General features: G+C 45.4%; 1 protein-coding gene across 1 annotated transcript in view; it reads right to left on the bottom strand.

Annotated features, from left to right (window-relative positions):
* LOC118847427 (angiotensin-converting enzyme-like) overlaps positions 1 to 20,416 on the bottom strand; it is a 44,007-nt gene extending 23,591 nt beyond the window's left edge. Inside the window, exons 1-15 of the mRNA XM_036755888.1 lie at positions 20,097 to 20,416; positions 18,722 to 18,889; positions 18,492 to 18,585; positions 17,140 to 17,283; positions 14,971 to 15,162; positions 14,415 to 14,512; positions 13,383 to 13,555; positions 12,567 to 12,790; positions 11,863 to 12,007; positions 10,562 to 10,660; positions 10,169 to 10,291; positions 9,330 to 9,541; positions 8,519 to 8,655; positions 2,691 to 2,849; positions 2,404 to 2,491 (exon numbers count right to left, since the gene is read on the bottom strand). Coding sequence (XP_036611783.1) covers positions 2,404 to 2,491; positions 2,691 to 2,849; positions 8,519 to 8,655; positions 9,330 to 9,541; positions 10,169 to 10,291; positions 10,562 to 10,660; positions 11,863 to 12,007; positions 12,567 to 12,790; positions 13,383 to 13,555; positions 14,415 to 14,512; positions 14,971 to 15,162; positions 17,140 to 17,283; positions 18,492 to 18,585; positions 18,722 to 18,889; positions 20,097 to 20,354 — 2,314 coding nt within the window. The 5' untranslated portion in view covers positions 20,355 to 20,416. The remainder of the gene's footprint in view (positions 1 to 2,403; positions 2,492 to 2,690; positions 2,850 to 8,518; positions 8,656 to 9,329; positions 9,542 to 10,168; positions 10,292 to 10,561; positions 10,661 to 11,862; positions 12,008 to 12,566; positions 12,791 to 13,382; positions 13,556 to 14,414; positions 14,513 to 14,970; positions 15,163 to 17,139; positions 17,284 to 18,491; positions 18,586 to 18,721; positions 18,890 to 20,096) is intronic.
* Between the last annotated feature and the right edge of the window lie 660 nt (positions 20,417 to 21,076).

Below are 21,076 nucleotides of genomic sequence, written 5' to 3'. Positions count from 1 at the left end.
GAGGGAATGTCCAACAACTGGGGAATTGGCTGAACAAGTTGTGGTATATTCTGCTATAAGAAATTATGAGCAGGATGGCTTCAGAAAAAACCTAGGAAGACTTATATGAACTGATGCAAAGTGAAGTGAGAAGAACCAGAAGAATACTGTATACAGTAACAGCAATATTTTAAGGATAATCAACTATGAAAGACTTAGCTACTCTGATCAAGACAATATCCAAGACAATTCCAAAGGACTCATGAAAAATGTTTTCTACTTCCAGAGAGAGAAAACTGATGAACTCTGGGTGCAGATTAAAGCATACTTTTTTAACTTTCTTTTTTTGTCCAAGTTTTCTTTTGTAACATGGCTAATATGGAAGTATATTTTGCATTACTTCACATGTATAATTGATAACATATTGTTTGCATTCTTAAGGAATAGGGAAGGGGTAGAAGGGAGGGAGGGAATTTGGAACTCAAAATTTTAAAAAAAGAATGTTAAAATTTTTGAAAAACATCATTGAGAAATATTTCATGAAATAAAAAATATTTTTTAAGAATATAAAAGATAAGAGTTCTGGGTCTGGAATCGGGAAGATGAGTCCAAATCTAGCCTCAGACACTTGCGGGCTATGTGACCCTGGGCAAGTCACTTAACTTCTGTCTGTTCCAGTATCCCCAATTGTAGAATGGTGATCATAATAACATCTACCTCCCAGAGTTGCTATAAGGATCAAATAAAATATTTGTAAAGCACTTAGCACAGTGCCTGGAACATAGCAGATACTTAGTAAATGCCTGTTTCCCTCCCTCCTTCCTACTTATGCCACATACCTTCTGGGATTGCGATAAGCAAAGTGTTTTGTAAACTTTAAAGTATAGGTCAGAGATGCGAGATATTCTATTATACCAATAAGCCTTCCCCCGTAGGACCCAGTTTCCACCCTTCAATCTTCTCTGGACCTTCTCCAGGTTTTTCCATATCCTTTTGATAGCCCACATGGGATGAAACACTTAAAATGGGGCATGACTAATGGCAAATCTGGCAGAATCATTGATTCATGATTTCTGGATGTTACCCTCCTTTTCATATATTCTATCCTGTGTATATACACATATCTTCTCCCATGCACGAACATACACACTCACATGCCTAGCCTTGTCCAGGGTATAGTGGGCGGCGGGGAGAGGGCTTTTTGTCTTCTGTGTTTGTTTTCTCTTTCCCCCATTCCTATTCACTGTTATTCTGATGGAGAAACTGGGCAGTAAAGGCCACTATGGACAAGGATTGACCAGGGAGGAATGTCTCCCCAAGTCTACCAATCCATGGAAGCTTCTTAGAAGAAGAGGGACTGAGAGGGAGGGAGAGAAAATTTGGAAGTCAAAAACTTGTGGAACTGAGTGTTGTAAACTAAAACTAAAAAAATAAATTTATAAAAAAAAAGAAGAAGAGGGACTGAATGGGTTTGCAATGAGAGGTGCATGGCAAAATCCTTTTGGGCATATGGAATGCTAAGAAAAGAGCTAGGTAATGCAATGGATAGTGATGCGCCTAGAGTGGGGAAGTTCTGAGTTCAAATTTAGCCTCTCACTAGCTGTGTGACCCTGGACAAATCACCTCTGTCTGCTTTAGTTTTCTTATCTATAAAATGGGAGTAATACCAGCACCTACCTCCCAAGGTGGTGGTGATGATCAAATGAGATAATAATTGTCAAAGCACTTTGCAAAGCCATAAAACATTATCTAAATGCTAATTATTATTATTAAGAGGCTAATTGCAAGAGTTGCTTAGGACTGGTACGCTTCTGCAAGTCAAATGGAAGCAGAGGTAGAAGGAGAGTGAAGGAGAAAGAGCTATGAGCCAGAGACTAGAAGACACGTGTGAAAGTAAAGAGGAAGAAAGGGAGAGAGATGGGTTGCTCAAATACAAACAAGATGTACTCTCTGCAGGAACGGCCTGCCGGTGAAGTCTTAATAGGAAACTCAATAGGCCTAGAATATCTGAATACTGAGGGTGGGAATGAAGAAATGGTGTGGATCCAGGGCAAGGTGGTGAATCAAGGCAAAGGGTGAGGTAGATGCTGGCCTTGTGATGTAGTCAGGAAAAGGATAAGGGACCCAAGATCTCAAGGGAGTGCTTTAGAGTTTACAAAATGCTTTCTTCTTGACAACTCAATGAAAGGATCATTATCCCCATTTTACAGATGACTTAGGTTCAAGTGACTTGCCCAAGGTCATCCAGCTCACAAGTATAAAAGCTGGCACTCCAACCCAAGCCCAGCACACTTCAACTTCATGACCCAATCAGTAAAATAAGGGAAGGGGTCTCATGGCTCTGTCTCCACTGCAGCTAGCCTTATCTGTTCCTCCTCGCCTCCTCCACCCCTGTTTCCTTAAGAAACACACATCCATACTCACCAGGATCCAGGGGTAAGCAGGAACCACTCTGCTGGCACACTTTGGCTGTACTGTAAGCTGATTCCATCTTCACCAGTAACTTGTTGTACTAGGGAAAGCAGCAAGGGGGTGGGGGGCAGATGGTATTACCTAGGAAGTGCCACGGTACTGCCTCTTCCTTTTCAGAGACCTTTAACCCTTTTCAGCTCTTATCTCCCTAGGCAACTCTTCCTCCCTCTTAGTCTGTTGTTCTCTATTGGGATTCTCCCAAACAATGGGGGCCCCCTTATCCTCAGCCATAATCATACCTTATCCAAATCCGTAGTGGACAGGGCTGCCTGACCTAGATCTTGAAGCTTTTCCAGGAGCCGTTTCACCGATGACTTCTGGAAACTGCTGGTGTCAAACTGGCGAGCACGGGTGCCATATTGTAGTGTGTGAGAAGATAACTCCAGGTTCTTTTGCAACTAGAAGGGCAGAATCATAAGGGCTGGGCTATCCAAATGACCCAATTCACAAAAGGCAAAGAAGTCTTAGGTTCTACAATTCATTCCCACCTCTAGTCCCAACGTTTAGGTTAGGATAGGACTCTCTCGTGGAAGCAGGGAAGCAGGGATAGCAAACCAAAGGTGTTTCATCCAGCTGCATTGGTTGTACTAGTCTAGTTACACCTCTGAAAGCAAACCCTAGAGCAGGGAACTGTGTTCTCCGTACAGAGACCCCCAATCTGTTCCTTCTGATAAACAGGCCATCTCTTCTCTCAAGATCTATGGATGGAGCCTGAGGCTTAGGGTCAGCCCCTGAAGGAACATATTGGCAAATTTGCTACCTTCATTTGTTCAAAGCTTATGGCACTGGACGAGGAGTCTGCAAACTTAGGTATGAATCTTGATTCTGCTGCTCACTCTTTTTATAGATAAGGAAACTAAATTCCACAGAGGTTCCAAAGTACCTTTGTGACTTTGGAACCTCTATGGAATTTAGTTTCCTTATCTATAAAAACGAGGGGGTTGGCCTAGGGGACCTCTAAATTTCTTTCAGCTCTAAATCTGATTCGTATGAATAGTATTACACTTGTGATTTCACTGACATAGGGAACTCTCAGGTGAGGAAACTCCCCTCCGCCATTTAAGGTCCGCACATTCTCTGCAATTTATAATCTTAGAGCACGAGGAAGTTAAAATTTCTTGCCCAGGATCACATAGTCAGCATGTATCAGAGGCACATCCTGAGCTCACATTCCTCCTGGCTTTGAAGCCAAATGTTCATCCACAGAGCCTTAGTACTTGTCCTAATTTAATTGGAATTTCAGGTAACAACACACAAATCACTTGTGGCAGAGCTGGAAGCAATTGTAAAGATTGCCTAGTCCAATCTGGTACCAATCTCTAAAAGACAGATGTTCAGGATCTAGGGAAGCATCTAACAGTTTTGCATTTGAAATTGGACTAGAACCTGGAGGAAGAAAGTGAAACCAAGAGAGAAATGATTTGTCTAAGAGCACACAGGGAACCTCTAGGGTGTGGCACATATGTCTTTACGGGGCAAATGCAATGCTAACCCGAAAGAAAGTTAAGTGTTGACAGAGACAGAATTGAGGAGCCCAACTTTACAAGTGCAATTAACATTTGGCATGTTGGGCTAAAATCTACCTCTACGTGCTCTAGGCTAGGAAAATAAACAGAAGGAAGGCCAAGATCAGACTATTTAACTTGCTTCAGAGTACTGGCAAATAAATAATTTCTATCGATTTTAAATGTGCTTGAATAGAGCTACCATTTAAATTTAGCTTGGTAGCATCATTTTCATACAAGTAATAATCATCAGCATTTACATAGCACTTTCAAGTTTTGCAACATGAAAGTAATTTGTGTGTTAACTGCAAAGGATTTTTTAACCTAGTCAGTGTGAGGCAGTAAGATCTGGGTTTGAGCCCTGCCCTGGCATGAATTGACTGTGTGACCCTGGTCAAGTCATCTCTCAGCACTCTAGGCCAGTGGTGTCAAACTCAAATAGAGATGAAGGTCATTAATAAATACATAAGGATCCCTCAGGGCCGCATGTTTATTTGGTTTTAAAATGTAACATTATCTATATTTTATTTTTTTATTTATTTTATTAAGTATTTCCCAATTATGTATTAACCTGGCTTGCAAGGGCAATGGAGACAGTACCAATCTGCCCTGTAACAGTTTCTCTACCTGGTAGAGTTTCCCTGCGTGGTAGAGTTTGTCATGCCAGTGAACTATCACAGGCCAGGTCCCTATCCTTATCCTACTTATTTCAATATTATCAGGATCCACAATAGTATTGGTAAAGATCCTTCTCCACTCCCTCTCTCTATCCCCACCCCAAACACTAGATCACACATGTTCTACGTCTGTCTCACTCTAGTCTTCATGACTTGGTATGGCCAAAATGATTCACCATCTGGAGACTAACCCTCTGGGGAGAAGTTGCTCAGAACTTAGAACAGCTGGTCCTTGAAGGCAGCAGGAGTGTGCTGGAGCCAGCTAATACCAGCTCCCCAACTGTGAAATTGGAAATTGGCAAATGCTATAAATCAGGGCTTTATTTATTTATTTATTTTTGTTTGGACTTAAAGTGATGAAGAAAATAGCAATAGCATAAATTAATCTTTTTTTGGAGGGAGGAAGGCAGGGCAATTGGGGTTAAGCGACTTGCCCAAGGTCACACAGCTAGTAAGTGTGTCATGTGTCTGAGGCTGGATTTGAACTCCAGGGCTGGTGCTCTACTCACCGCACCACCTAGCTGCCCCCAGTACAAATTAATCTTAAAAGCATGTTGCAAGAACAGATTTTTTTTTCCTTTGGAGAGTTGGTTGTTAAGCATTTACCAGCATACCCCTGAATGGCTGGTACTGCCTGCTGCTGGACTAATACTAGAAGCTTTTGTGGCTTGGGAGGGCTTGATAAGGCATCCCTAAAGATTTAAGTACTACCATTAAGAGAGAAAAACAACTCACCCTGACTTGAACAAAACTGCATTTGTTTTAAAAAAAATCTGTAGTTTAAAATTTTTGTGAATTCTGACTGTTCTTCCTCTTCCGACCCTCTTTACTTTGAATTAGTAATGCTCTACTACAGCTCTATTTATCCCTATTATGAAGGTGGGATAAGGGCCCCAACTACTAAACCTCTCTCCCCCAACAGACCAAGCAGCTCCCCTTCCTGTTTCTTAGGGATTAAGAGCAGAAAAAGGGGGTGGAGCCAAGATGGTGGCTGGAAAGCAGGGACTTGCATGAGCTCCTACCCAGGTCCCTCCAAACACCTATAAAAATGTCTCTGAACAAATTCTAGAACTGCAGAACCCACAAAATAGCAGAGGGAATCAGGGCTCCAGCCCAGGACAGCCTGGATGGTTGCAGGGTAAGGTCTATCACACAGAGCTGGGAGTGGAGCGGAGAAGAGACCAGTGTGGGTTGCACCCCGACCAATCAGACCGGGAGCCAGGCGGAACAGGCCCTAGTGCCCTGAATCAGTGAGCTGTGGCAGTTACCAGACTTCTCAACCCACAAACACCAAAGACAACAGAGAAGGTTAGTGGGAAAAGCTGCGGGGGACAGAGTGAAAGGAGTTTGAGGGTTGGCCACCACCCCAGGGGCAGCAGAGGTGGTGTAGCTACAGAACTACAGCTGCCGTTGCTTCCAGCTCCAGGCCCACTTGGTGGGAGGAATTAAGTGGCGGATCAGAGCAGGAATGCAGAGCCAGCTTAGATCTGAGTCTAGTCCAGGTTGGCGGTTCTTGGGGGAGGAGGAGCGCTGGTGTGGCAGAGCTTGCAGTGTAGCTCTGAAAACAACAGTGCAGCCCCCTCAAGCTTGGGAGAAAGTACTCTATACTCTACAAGCAGTCATACCCCGCTGAAAAACTCAAGGGTCAAGTAAGTTGAGTGGGAACATGGCCAGGCAGCGAAAACGGACTCAGATTCAGACTCAGACTTTGGAATCTTTTTTTTTTTTGGTGACAAAGAAGACCAAAACATACAGCCAGAAGAAGTCAACAAAGTCAAAGAGCCTGCATCAAAAGCTTCCAAGAAAAACATGAACTGGTCTCAGGCCATGGAAGAGCTCAAAAAGGATTTGGAAAAGCAAGTAAGAGAAGTAGAGGAAAAATTGAGAAGAGAAATGAGAGAGATGCAAGAAAACCATGAAAAACAAGTCAATGACTGGCTAAAGGAGATCCCCAAAAATACTGAAGAAAACAACACCTTAAAAAATAGACTAACTCAAATGGCAAAAGAGCTCCAAAAAGCCAATGAGGAGAAGAATGCCTTGAAAGGCAGAATTACCCAAATGGAAAAGGAGGTCCAAAAGACCACTGAAGAAAATACTACCTTAAAAATTAGATTGGAGCAAGTGGAAGCTAGTGACTTGATGAGAAATCAAGATATTATAAAACAGAACCAAAGGGATGAAAAAAATGGAAGACAATGTGAAATATCTCATTGGAAAAACCACTAACCTGGAAAATAGATCCAGGAGAGATAATTTAAAAATTATTGGACTAGCTAAAAGCCATGATCAAAAAAGAGCCTAGACATCATCTTTCGAGAAATTATCAAGGAGAACTGCCCTAATATTCTAGAGCCAGAGGTTAAAATAGAAATAGAAAGAATCCATTGATCACCTCCTGACAAAAATACCCAAAAGAAAACTCCTAGAAATATTGTCGCCAAATTCCAGAGCTCCCAGATTAAGATAAAAATACTGCAAGCAGCCAGAAAGAAACAATTTGAGTATTGTGGAAACACAATCAGGATAACACAAGATCTAGCAGCTTCTACATTAAAGGATAGAAGGGCTTGGAATACGATATTCCGGAGGTCAATGGAGCTAGGATTAAAACCAAGAATCACCTACCCAGCAAAACTGAGCATCATGCTCCAAGGCAAGATATGGATTTTCAATGAAATAGAGGACTTTCAAGCTTTCTCAGTGAAAGGACCAGAGCTAAATAGAAAATTTGACTTTCAAAGAAAAGAATCAAGAGAAGCATGAAAAAGTAAACAAGAAAGAGAAATCATAAGGGACTTACTAAAGTTGAACTGTTTTGTTTACATTCCTACATGGAAAGATGATGTGTATAATACATGAGACCTCAGTGTTAGGGTAGCTGAAGGGAATATACATCTATAGAGAGACAGAAGGCACAGGGTGAGTTGAATATGAAGGGATGATATCTAAGAAAACAAAATAAAATTAAGAGGTGAGAGAGGATTATATTGGGAGAGGGAGAAAGGGAGAGATAGAATGGGGTAAATTATCTCCCATAAAAGTGGCAAGAAAAAGCAGTTCTGTAGGAAGGGAAGAGTGGGCAGGTGAGGGGGAATGAGTGAATCTTGCTCTCATTGGATTTGACCTGAGGAGGGAATAACATACACACTCAATTGGGTATCTTACCCCACAGGAAAGAAGGAGGAAGGAGATAAAAAAGGGGGGACAATAGAAGGGAGGGCAGATGGGGGAGGAGGTAATCAAAAACACTTTCGAAAAGGGACAGGGTCAAGGGAGAAAACTGAATAAAAGGGGATAGGATAGGAAGAAGCAAAATATAGTTAGTCTTTCACAACATGAGTATTGTGGAAGGGTTTTACATAATGATACACATGTGGCCTACATGGAATTGCTTGCCTTCTTAGGGAGGGTGGGTTGGGAGGGAATAGGGGAGAGAATTTGGAACTCAAAGTTATAAAAACAGATGTTCAAAAAAAAAGTTTATGCATGCAACTAGGAAATAAGATATACAGGTAATGGGGCATAGAAATCTATCTTGCCCTAAAAGAAAGTAAGGGAAAAGAGGATGGGGGGAGTGGGGTGACAGAAGGGAAGGCTGACTGGGGAACGGGGCAACCAGAATATATGCCATCTTGGAGTGGGGGGAGGGTAGAAATGGGGAGAAAATTTATAAATCAAACTGTTGTGAAAATGAATGCTGAAAACTAAAAATATTAAATAAATAAATAAATGATTAAAAAAAAGTGGGAAAAGGGGGTGGGGGTGGGGAAAGAGAGACCCTGAGAGAAGGAATGAGGCTTTCTCTTAGACAAATTTAAGAATAGAGAGGAGGCAGCCCCAGAGATGGGGCTAATAGGAGAGGAGCCTGTGGGGGTACTCTACCATAATCTTGCTATTTTCTTCGGTGATGTTTGTGTTGTAAGTCCAGCTTGACTCGACATATGCATTCGTTAAGACTTGCCCCGACTGGTCATAGTCCTCAAGGAACTCCTCAGCTTCTGCTTCATCAGTAAGCTTGTCTGTTGAAGGGAGGAGGGGGAAGACATAAACCAGGCTCTCAAGGTAGTCCTCTTCTTTCTTCTCCAACCCAGACTCTTCTCCTCTCCCTATCTTATCATCCCTTTTCTCCGCATTTCCTTTTCTCTTTGTCTTTGAAACCCAGTGCTCAGCACAGGTGCCTAGCATGCATAACTAACGATAAATGCTCATCTGAGGGATTGATTCCCCTTTCCCACCCTTTCCCTTCTCTGAGGCTAACAATTCCCTCTCTTCTCCCTTCCCTTTTCTTCAAGCCTGACCTCTACCCAGGCTCTGAATTGTTCCTAAACTGAAAAGCCATAAGATCTGCCCACAATAGAGGAATGGGAGTGTTTCCTGAAGCACCCAACCTTGACCCATGATCACCAGAACCAAGCAACTTAAGAACTCAGAACCTATGGATCAGCTTGGAATCTGAAAGGATTTTTGAGTTTATAAAGTAGCTCCAAGGTAATAATAAGCTGGTAAGGTACCTTCCAATCCCACAGTCACTTCTGAAGGGCTCACAGAGTTGTCTGAAGTGTGTGGGATGGGAGATCTCACACACATTCTGACTATCTAGTGACAGGAGTAACATAAGGTTTTTGCTAGAAATGGAGTGAGCTCAAGCACCAGGAATTTGGGGCCTGTCTCTATTTTCCCCTGCAGACATTACCGATGCCCTCTGGATAGCCGTCTGGCACTGGGGGACGCCACTCAAATTCAGGCCAGCCTAGGACCTCGCCGTTGATCTGGTTCTGTTGTTTCAGCCAATTGGTGAGAGGCTCAAAGTATTCAAGAAGTGCTCCTGCATCCAGGGTCTCTGAGCCCGTCATCTCCTTAAGCACCTCCTGCCAGTGCCGAGAAGCACCTGCCTGCAACACCTCCCTACAACGGGTACAGGGGGCTTAGGAGAGATCTTCAACATAGTCCATCTGCTGTGTCTCTCAAATTGGGGTTCTCTATATTTCTGATTGATTCTGTGTAAGTCAGACCATGAGAACCATGGAAACCCATGGGCTCTTTAATTTAAGGGATGAAGAAAATTATGAATGGCAAGTTAACCATTATCTGTGTAGTAGTAGCCACACAGCCAGTTAGTATAGGGGATAGAGTACTGGGCCTGGAGTCAGGAAGACCTAAGTTCAAATCTAACCTTACTAGCTGTGTGACCCTGGGCAAGTCACAACTTCTGTCTACCTCAGTTTCCTCAATTGTAAAACAGAGATAATAGCACCTACCTCACAGGGTTGTTACAAGAATCCAAATGAGAGAGTATTTGTAATAGGTTTAGCACAGAGTCAGCACTACATAAATGCTTATTCTCTTCCCTTCCTTTCCCCCTAGACTTTCCCAGTCTAGTTACAGCTCTAATGGTGGACTACAGGGTAGAAAGGGGGCCTCCCTACACATATATCACAATCTGCCATTCCTCTTTCCATTTGTATAGAGTACCATGCTATCCACTCGATTCTCGCTCTTTCCTTCCATGACTTTCCCCCAGCCAAAGCTTACCTGAGTTTGGCACCAGCCTGTTGAGATTGGTAGATGTCACAGTGGTACAGGGGCCCGGTGTAGCCCGCCTCAGCACAGAGGGCTTTGTGGAACTGGAACTGAAGGACATAACTCACAAAATACCTGTGGGCACATTCCTTTGCATCATTGGAAATGCTCAAGCTCTGCTTCCACTTCCTGTCTGTCTGGTAGGGTTCAGAGAGAACTCAGGAGAATGGAGGAAGAACATGGATCTCATCATCCCTTCTTCCCTTAAACTCTGGGGCCAGTCCCTAGGTTCTGTAACCGCCCAGATACTAGTTCTGAGGAGGATTCATTGGGAACTCAGTTGCCTAGAAAACGCGGTCGGGATAGGAGGCGTGAAGGAGAGAGGATGGAGCAAGATTGCTGTACCTGATGTATGGTGTCACAGATGGGACATGAAACTTTGCCCCTGCATCAAAGTGGGTTTCATTCCGGGCAATGGGAGGACAGATGCCCTGATATTTGGTCCTAGAAGAAGAAAAACAGTGACTCATTACCCAAGAGCATAGTTTAGGCATAGGTCTGGATACAGGCAGCCTGATTAGTGTAAGGCAGGTAGGTGGTACCATAGTGCACAGAGTGCTGGTCCTGGATCCGGGAAGCCCTGATTTCAAATATGACTTCAGATACTTCTTAGCTGTGTGAACCTGATCAAGTCACTTCACTTTTGTCTTCCTCAATTTATATATGTAAACTATAAAACAAGGATAATATTAGCACTTCCCTCCCAGGGTTGTTATGAGGATCCAGTGGGATATCTGTGAAGCACTTTGCGAATCTCAAATCACTCTACAATAAATGCTTTGCTGCTATTTATTATTATTATCAGTTTGACTGAGACAGCGTGGTCTGATGTCAGGTGACACCTGAATTGGAATCCCAGTTGTAACACTTTACTATGTGGCCAGGGGCCAGTGCTTTGAACTCTCTGAGCTATAGTTTCTTCATCTGTAAAATGAAGACGCTGATAATAAGCTACTCATCTCACAGTGCTAAAGTGAAGAAAAAGCTTTATAAACCGAAATCATGAGATTTAGAGATGGAAAAGGTAACCCGGACCAACCCTTTGACTATGTAAATGAGTTGCTATCATGGAGGATGGGGGTCAGTCATGGAACAACTGATTTTTATACAGCATGTCCCAGAAGTCTTAGTGCAACTTTAAGCTTTAATAGCGGTTCACCTTTAAAGTCTTAAGCTTAAGTGGCTTAAAACAGCACTAGGACTTTTGGGACACTGTATAGAACCCTTTAAAGTCTGCCAAGTACTTTACATAGGTTATTTCCTTCAAACCACACAACTACCCTTTTAAATTAGGCACTTCAGGAATTATCGTTTCCATTTTACAGATGAAGAGATCGAGACTCAGAGAGAGTTAGTGATTTACTTGCCCAGGGTCCCAGAGCTGGTAAACAGAGGAGGAATTTGAATGCAGACCTGACTGATTTTTACATGCAGTACTTGATCTATTATGCCAACAGCGCGGAAAAATTAAAAGTTTTCTGGTGGAGGTGGGGCTAGAAGGCCAGGGAGGAAGAGGCATGGTGGAAGGTGACACTGGAAGGGCTGCAAATGGGGCGAATTGGTGGTTTCTTGGCTACCCAGAGTTTCTTTGCCAGGGAGGAAGCAAACAAAGATAAAGGAGTCATTTTCCCTAGGTATTCACTTACCGAAGGTACCACCAATCATAGTTGTACTGAGATGGAGTTGTGAGCCCACTGAAGACCTTCCAACGCCACAGGTCCACCAGGTAGCCAAAGGGCAAGAAGGCAATCTTATCTAGCGCCATCTTTAACAGGTAGTTGATGTCACTTTCTGAAAGACAGTTGTAGGACAAGTGAGAGTGAGAAGGAAGAAAAAGACAGGATTTATTCTGGAAAGTTGGCCTCAGGAGAGGAAAGAGTTAAGAAGAGGTTTGGGAGAAGGAGAAGAAATTGGAGTTTAAGACCTAGGAGAAGAATGTAGAAAAAGGACCGTAACATTTACAACTGGAAGGGAGGGATGTTAGGGACCATCTAATCTAACTGTTACATTTTAAAAGTGACAAAAGAAAGGACCAGAGAGATTAGGTGATTTACCCAAAGTCACACTTGGTGGTAAGGGGCAGGGTGGTCTTCAGATTCTTTTCTTTTCTTCTGTGCCACATTTAGGATACTCCTTCCAATCCTAGCCCTACCTTGGGCTGTACTACCTGATGACCATTTCCCTTCTTTCTCCTCATTCTCACGCCCAGCTCTCTCTGAGATTCACTTTTTCTACCAGGGCACAAAGGGGTTTGGAGTGGGGGGTCGGGTAGAAAGAGCAGGAAGAACAGCCATCAGGACTATGCATGAAGGGGGAGTGGAGATCTCTGGTCATCCCTCTTACCCCATACCATTGTCATTAGTAATATTGTCCAGTAGGCCGATTTTCTGTAGATGACCAGGTGTGGAGACAGATAGGGCTAGCACGTCCCCAATGGCCTCGTGGAAGCCAGGATTGGCACCACTTCGCAGGGAAACAGGCAGATGTTTGTACTGAAGGTAATACTGCACATGGCCCATCTCGTGATGCACGGTGGACAGCTGGTCCATGGTCACCCTCGTGCACTGCTTAATCCTGGAGCAGAAGAAGTGAGATGAGGAGGGGTGGGCTAAGTAGAGAGGGGCCTAGTTAGGATGGAACTGAATGACAAGGCTGAGAAGCGAGGACCACACAAGCTACCAAGGAGAGGAGAATGAAATGTGATGTTCCTCTAGCCCAGGGGTTCTTAACCCTCAAAGAGTCATGGATATATTTTAGGAGGCCCATGAATTTTAAAAAATGTTATAACTCTATTTCAATATAATTGGTTTCCTTTATAATCCTATGTACTTTATTTTATGCATTTAAAAATAGTATTCTGAGAAGCAGTGATCCATTGACTTCACCAGATTATGACACCAGGTCTATAATATCAAAAAACAGTTAAAAATTCCTGCTTTATTCTCAGAGTGGAAAGTAGTAAAAGCTGCATGTACTAATGGGTCCCAGCCCTTTCTGTCATGTTCCCAGGAACATGTTAGGACTTCCCAAGGACTCCCTGAATATACACACCATCCTGGCTAATGGTAACCTCAGTAGGTAGGAGGTGGCTAGTGTATCTGTCTGGTGAATCTTTTATTCTTCCCAAATGCCAAAGAATCTCTGCACCTTGTAGGGGAAATTGCACCTGAAATCCTTCCTGTTGTAGAAGTCCCAGGCAGAGGCGTGGCATACCACTTCTCGCCCATCATCCGGTTTCTCCAGCATGGACTCAGCCCAGAATTCTGGAGGCATAGGCAGTAGCCCCAGGGATGTGAAAAATTCTTCTGCAACCTGGAACATGTATGTGACATTCCAGCCCTGGGGGTAGTGGGGGTGAGAAATTAACAAGAGGCAGGGGTCAACCGCAGCATCCCCTACCTCTAGCATTCCCAGGGTAGAAAGACAATCTGATCTCTCTCCATCCTTTTCTCTAATCTCACTTCATGATTCTTCTCAACTCCCATAACAAAGCTGAATCTCCTCTAGCCAAGAGGCAGCCTAGAGAGTGTCAGCAGTACCCTAGACTGAAGCAGGGCATGGGGCAGGGCTCAGTTCTGGGGCTGCAGGGCTGTCCAAAATGCGGGGATTTATGAGGACTACCTACAAACACAGAGATTTACATAAATGCTTTCGCAGAGCTCTCACTAAAATGGCAAATCAAAATATATTGTCTATTGTTTCAATAAAAACCTAAGGTTGGACAGCCCTGATTTATTGGACAAAGAAATAGACAAGAGGGGGCAGAATTTGCTAATAGCAAGGGCTTTCTTCCACCCTCAAATTGGGGAATGGAGAAGAAAGTGGAGGTGGCACTGAGGGCCTCACCGAGGGCAGAAGGCCACTAGCCTACTAATCTCAGGATTTACCAAGACCAAAAACTTGCCCACTTATTCCCTAGGTCTCCAGTTAAGGAAGGACCTCACATCCCTTACTTGTTTTCTTCTCTTTGCTCTTGATTCACTCCCTTTCTCTGCCTTTATCCCTTATCCCCAGGCCTGCCCTTCTGCCCATTTCTGAGTTCATCCTTGCTCTTCTTTCCTTGTCCCTGCTGCCCACCATGACCACAGAGCTTTCAGTGGAGGTGGTCTCCCAGGCATTTCGGATCACGTAGTTTAGGAAGAACCAAAATGAATCAGCCAGAGGAAAAGCATCCTCCATCTCTGAGATGTATGCCCACCTTCTGCACCATGGTGTCGGTGACATCTAAGTTGGGCTTGTCCGGGAAGGGAACCACCATGTCATAGATGTTTTCCCAACTCTGTGCCCACATGTTTCCTGCAGAAGCAAGCAGAGTAGATACAAAATCTTACACCCAGTGTCCACATTTCCAAGGGCAGGTAAGACCACCCGTGACTAGCAAGTATCATGGCTGTCTGGGTTAGGGGCATAGTAGAGGAATGGGTCCAACCTGGTATGTTGGGAATGGAGAAAGGAAGAGAACTCAGAGAATCTGGGGACTACTCTTATATTCCCCTGAATATCCTAGGATTCTCAGGCTTAGCAGGAGGCTACTCTATGTTCAGGTAGAAAATGCTAGTTTCTTTTAGGAATAGGGCAGGGTCCTTCCCTTGACACCCTGAGGACACTAGCAGAAGGCCAAAGTCTGCAGGATGCCTACTATAACTGCTTTCCCTACCCCTGACGTCCTGTCTATTCATTCTGTTCTCCCTCTCTTACCCAGACCTTCTCCAGCCACATTCCATGTGGAAGGTGGGAAGACAGTTGGTCCTTACCCAGTAGATGAGCAGGGATGGGACCCTGGAGATTGATGTACTTGTCCCCATAGCGGCGGTGCAAGCCACGGCGCACAAAGGCATGGAGATTCAGGTAGAGAGGCTCCAGCTGTTGGTACAGTTGCTCTAGGTCGTTCACGAATGTAGATGACTCATACCAAGAACGCCAGTATGCTCCTGTGTCCTCAAAGCCTGCCAAGGAAATGGCTCCAGTCTAAGGGTCTTCCTGCCTCTCTATTCCCATTCCCAGGTGATACACGAACAATCCCCATTAGAAGTTGCCTGCCCTTCGCAGGAAGGGAAGCATGGGTCTCATGACCCATGTCACGTGGGACATATGACAAATTCATTTCCCAGGGCTCAAGGTGAGGGTGGAAGGAGCAGAAAGAAAGAATCCAGCTAAAGGCTAGATGCACGAGGAGATGGAATCTAACCAGTATCTGCCTGAACCAGGTGTAACAGTGTCTGTGAGGAGCCAAATCTTCTGCAGGCAGAAGGGAAGGTATCTAGCCCTAGCCAGTGATCCTGGAATCTGTAGTTCTGAGAGGAAACAGCATCCTCCTCCTACCCTGGAAGAGTCTGGGAATCTGTCACTGATTGAGCTGGAGGGCAGAGTTTTTGGCTTCTATGCGGGAGAGTAGGGAGGGGAAAGGGAGAAAAGGGGGAAGGGAATAAGCATTTATAGAGTACCTACTATGTTCCAGGCACTGCGCTAAGTGGTTTGCAGATATTATTTCATTTGAGGTAGACAATGAAATAGATACCTAATGGCAGAGTTGTAGGGGAAGGGTATTAATCAAGCCAGAGTGGCCAGCATCTTATCTCTCAGGGGCAGACAGAACAGAAGTGACCAGAGTGTGGGACCCACCTAATTATTAGTAAATCCAAGTGGTAGTGAATTGCCTTTTCCTTTTTTTCCTCCTCATTTTTCCACGCTAAAGGACAGATACTTAAATCCAGAAGTTTCTGTTCTTTTAAAGTTATTTGCTGATTTAAATAATACTTTAAAAAGCAGACTTCCCCTTGACGGGGATGGGAATGGTTTTATTTGCTTCTGATTTCTGTTACGTCTGTTATTGTATACCCTGAGTGCAAATGAGAAGGATGCCAGTGGCTAGCTTGAATACACAAAGTACAAAGATCTAGATCTTTGGTCAAACATCACAAGTTTCTTTGACTGTGGACTATGTAGTAGTGTGAGAGGTTCTTATAATTATGATTTTATTAATAAGTTTTGTTTTAGAAACTTCCTAAAAAAGCAGGGGAAGAGATCCCTATGGAAGAAGAGTATACAGTAATAGAGACAGGATCATGGCATTTTAGGGCTGGGAAGGGTCTTGGGCTAAAACCATTGTCTCTTTGTAGGCGAGTCAAATCATTTAAAATACAAGTGCTTTAAAATACAGGTGTCAAACTCAAATAGAATCTGAAGCCATTACTCCATACATAAGGATCCCTGCAGCCCCACATTGACTTAGTTTTTAAATGTAATGTTATCTATGTTTTATTGCATTTTTTATTTTGTTAAACATTTCCCTGTTACATTTTAATCTGCAGCAGGGGCCTATATTTGATTCCTCTGCCTTAGAGTATCTCCAGTTTCTGATGCAAAGGGGAGGAGGGCGTGGTGACCAAAGGGGAGGTTATATCCCTATGCTGGTTCAGTGGGATGAGATAAGCATGTTCTGGGAGGATCAACTCCTCCTCTTTACAGCTGGGAGGACAGAAAGCTTTCTTTACCCAAACTCTGCTAGTTACAAAGAAAAAAAAATTTAACTTGGACAGAAGTTGAGTGATTTCTTCTCTAGGAATCACGGCATTTAAGAGTTTTCATTTCACCATCAGAATCTGTATTATCTCGTATAACCTATCTGTTTTGCATGTATTTGTGTTGTATCCCTATTAGTATTATAAACTCCATGAGGCAGAGAATATCTTATGTATCTTTGTCTCTGCCCATTCTCTGGTGCCCCAGCCACCTCAGTGATAAGCCAAGGAAGTGGCATTGATCCTAGTGGTAGAAGGTTGGGTGATGGTGGTGAGGAGACAAGAAAAAAGTCCACAAGGTTACCAGAGATTTAGGAGTTTCTTTGAGGGTTGAAGACAGACTGAAGGAAGAGGAAGGATGGGAGAGGGGGACCTTGGGAAAAATGGAAAGGATATACTCACCATCCAACTCATAGGCCTCATTGCTGAGAGCGACATAAGTTTGATAGTCAGATTTCATAGGAATACCTACAGTATTGTGCCAGCCCTCCCAGGCAAACAGCAGCTTAGCATAGTTTCTTGATGAGGCCAAGATTTCTGTAAGGTCTGAAACACAGATAAAAGTGGGTGGTACAGGATACTCCAGCACAAGTACTCAGGGCACCTTATCAGCCCCAATTTGGGTGATGGGGCTGACACCTAGCCCTCAGAGGCATCCACTACTGCCACTATCACATTCAAAATTTCCAACTACAAGTTGTGCTGTACCAGTGCTACAAATCAGGCTACACAGACTTGGTCCCTACCCTTGGGGGAACTTAAAGAGATGTAGAGAACATACAGAAAGGCAGATAGACACACACACACACATACACACTGCACGAAAGGAGTTGCCCGTTGGAACCTCTCCAACACTTGATGTGAGCCTGGCAAGGCTTTACCTCCTTGACCCTCAGTTTTATCAATTGCAAAGTGAGGGTGAGAGGCTCCATGGCTTGGTAGATAGAGATCTAGCTTCAGAGTCAAGAAAACCTGGAGTCAAATCATGCCTCTCATGCACACTATCTGCAGGCTCTGATAAATCAATTTACCCCTCAGCAAGTAATTCCAAGACCCTAAATTGACAATTTGCGTTAGCAAAAGTTTCTTCACTGGGAGTTTCCTTTACACTGATGAAATCACAGGTCAAGACAAAAAGAAAGTGGGGGGAGTGGGAAGGATTTTATCTGCATTCCCTACATTGGACTGTTGTGAAGAAAGTATTGTGGAACCTGCAAGGTTTGCTAAAAATGATTTATTGTTATTAATTCAGAAGCAAGGTTGCAAATATCTAGCATGTGGGACACAATAGCATGTGGAAAGCAGTGGAAGGAAAAGGTTAATCAGGATCAGATAACTGAGTAAATCAAGAGAACAAATCTATAGGAATTATTCAAATGAGGGTGTTATGAGGGACCTGGAGAGCTAGGAGAGTGAAAACAAAAGATGCATCCACCATATTAGCCCTGGGAAAGAGCAGGAAAGTGGGGAGAGAACATAAAAAAGGGGTGGGAGGGTGGATGAATTAGTCTGCCTGAGACAGTGGAGAAGGGGGGAACTAACTGCTACCCCTACCAATACCTCCCCTAGCCCATAACCCCATGGGGGCACTGGAGATGTGCTGGTTTTGTCTATCTCCACCCTTTAGGGGCATACACACTACCCAACACCCCTCAGTTCTCACACAGAGAAAGTAGCCCCATGGGAGTTGTCTTCCTGTTGGCTCTGCCAAGACCAGAGCTGGGGGGAGGGGGTCCTCGGAGAGGAACAGGTACCTGGATCCAGGGCCCAGCAGGTGGCAGTCTTGTTGGGAAAGCAGACCTTGGCTGAAGAATATATGCCGGTCATTTTGCTCAGCAAGGTATTGTACTGGCAAGGATGGCGGAAGGGAGGTGATAAGTCAAACCAGTACTCCTTTCCCCCTCCCATCAGAAGAAGGTACATACAGACCCATAAGCCCTCCCCCCCTCTTTTCCCTCAGTCTTTACACACTATCTACACTCACCTCCTGACGCTGTCCTATGGGCAGGTTGGCTGGGCCCAGGATTCGCACAGAACTGATGATCCTTCGAAGTATGGAATCAGTGAAGTTCTCCCAGATGGGGTCATACAGCTGCTTGGCCTTCAGGCCCCATGCCTCAGTGAACTCCTGAGACAGTAGGTCCCCTTCCTCCTGTAGTGGACAGGAGCGTCAGGGGTGGAGGATTAAAGTAGAGGGTTGGATAGTGGGGAGTGGTTGAAGTTTATAGAGAAATAAGCCCTTAGTGGTCAACCTAATTCAACTACCTAATTTCACAGTTGAGGCAACTAAGAACTTGGGAAAGAGTGAGAGATAAGATGTGCAATGAGGACTTTTCACCTGGTAGAGGCTTAAATTTTCTTGGTCAATTATTCCAGGAGAGAAATGGATTAAGATATTGCAGGGCTTCTAGGTTTGAGCAGAAAGGACACATTCCTCTGGTCTGAGAAGGGTGGGGTCAAGGATTTAGAGTCGGAAGGGATCTTGGAGGCCATCTAGTCCAACATTTTGCAGATAAGGAAACTGAGACCCAACAAGCTAAAAGATTTACTCAGTATGCTTGAGGAGTTTATGCTCTAAAACTGACAACAGAGACAAAGAGAGCATTTAAAACTAGGTCTTTTTGACACAAAACTCAACACTCTCTCCACTTCTATCCACTACACAGGAGAGTGGAAATGAGAGAATAGAGAAGAAAGAGAGAGAGCAGGAGAAAGAGAGCGAGCCAGAGAGACAGACAGAGAGAGAGAGCCAGCAAGAGAGAGAGATGGAGGGGGAGGGAGGGAAGGAGGGAGAGAGGGGGAGAGAGGGAGAGAGAGGGAGAGAGAGGGAGAGAGAGAGAGAGACTGTCAGTGGGAAGGAGACTTAGAAGACCCCCCAGGGCCTTTCTCTCGGGGAAAAGCCGGGTAAACTCCCCTGGGGGGAGGGGTGACAGGTAGTGCCTGTTGCCCTGTTCTCTCTCGGGATGCCTGGACAACTACCTTGAGGTTTCCCACCCCCCACTCGCTATCTGTGTCTGGGAGGCCGCTAACTCCGGGTCAAGGAGCTGAGGGCAGAGGGTCACTTTTGGGAGGAGTGGGCCGGCCGGCTAGCGGTCGCAACCCGAGGACAGCAGTCCAGGTTCTCAGCGAGGCTAAGAAGTGTCCGGCGGAGACAGAGCCTGGAGCTCACAAGTGGCTGGGCATGTCACAGGTCAGACGCAACCTGGGCTCCTCTCCTGGGGCAGCGATCTCGGGCCCACAGCAAGCGCTGCGTGCGGGCCAGCGATTGGCTGCTCTGAACCTCCTCCCAGCCCCCCACTGCGGCCCCCCGAAGCAAACCTCCCGACCCTCCTCCACCACCTGCCCTAAGCAACCCTCACCTGCCGCTGAGCGTTCTCTTGGGTGACGTTGACGTTGTAAGCCCAGCTGGCTGCAGTGCTCTGGTACAGGACGATCTCCGCTGAGGAGTTGTAGCTCTGGGCGAAGAGTGTCGCCCCGGCCTCGTCTTTGGCAAAATCCTCGGGCAGCAGCTCGGTGGGCAGGGCCTGGGCGGGCGGCAGAAGCAGTCCGGCCGGCAGTAGCAGCAGGAGGAGCTGCCGCACGAGCGGCCCAGGGCAGCCCCGGGCGGAGAAGACCATGGTCCCAGCTGCGCTGAGCCTCTCTGCCGCTCCGCTGCTTTGGGCGCGCACTGGGGCTGCCGCCTCTCGCCTCTTCAAGTTACTGGACGGATTATAAAGCCAACCACTCCTGCCCCTCGGCACACCCCCACCTCTCTGCCCTGCTGCCCTTCCTACCCAGCTCCAAAGTCCCCCTCGGCCTCGGGTTGATTTGGGAAGAGGAGGAGAGGGCGGGATGAGGGGGCCCGGCAGAGGCCTGACCCCTTTCATGCCCCGCCCCTCCATAGGGCTAAGGGCAAGGGGGGGGGGAGATCTGAGGAGGGGCGGGGATCACTAGGTGAGATTAAGATTTAGATTAGAAATAGGCCCACAAGACATCCTTCTTTGAGCTCGTTTGACTACCTAAACCTCTCTGTTCCAGGGGCAGAGTTAGCTGGCTACGGGGGTTGGGGAGTGGGAGGAACCTCTGAAGAGGGAGAGAAGCAACGTGCAGTGACAGATACTCCCTGTCCTGCCCGTGCCTTCTCTCTCTCTCTCTCTCTCCTTGCACTGGTACTGTTGGATTCCAGTGGCCCAAATCCTTCAAGGCCCAGATTAGGTCCAGTTTCCTCCAGGAAGCCCCCGGCGGACCCCGGCCATAGTAGCCTCTCTCACTGGCACAGGCTTGCTCTGATGAGCTTTTGGAGTTTAGGGTTGGACTTCTGTTGAGTATTATAAGCACTTCAGTTGGGTTCAGTATTTTA

The sequence above is a fragment of the Trichosurus vulpecula genome, chromosome 4, assembly GCF_011100635.1.
Source record: "Trichosurus vulpecula isolate mTriVul1 chromosome 4, mTriVul1.pri, whole genome shotgun sequence".
NCBI classification, from domain to species: Eukaryota; Metazoa; Chordata; class Mammalia; order Diprotodontia; family Phalangeridae; genus Trichosurus; species Trichosurus vulpecula.
The sequence above is the reverse complement of the archived record's forward strand: the minus strand, read 5'-3'. Positions and strand labels throughout refer to the sequence as shown.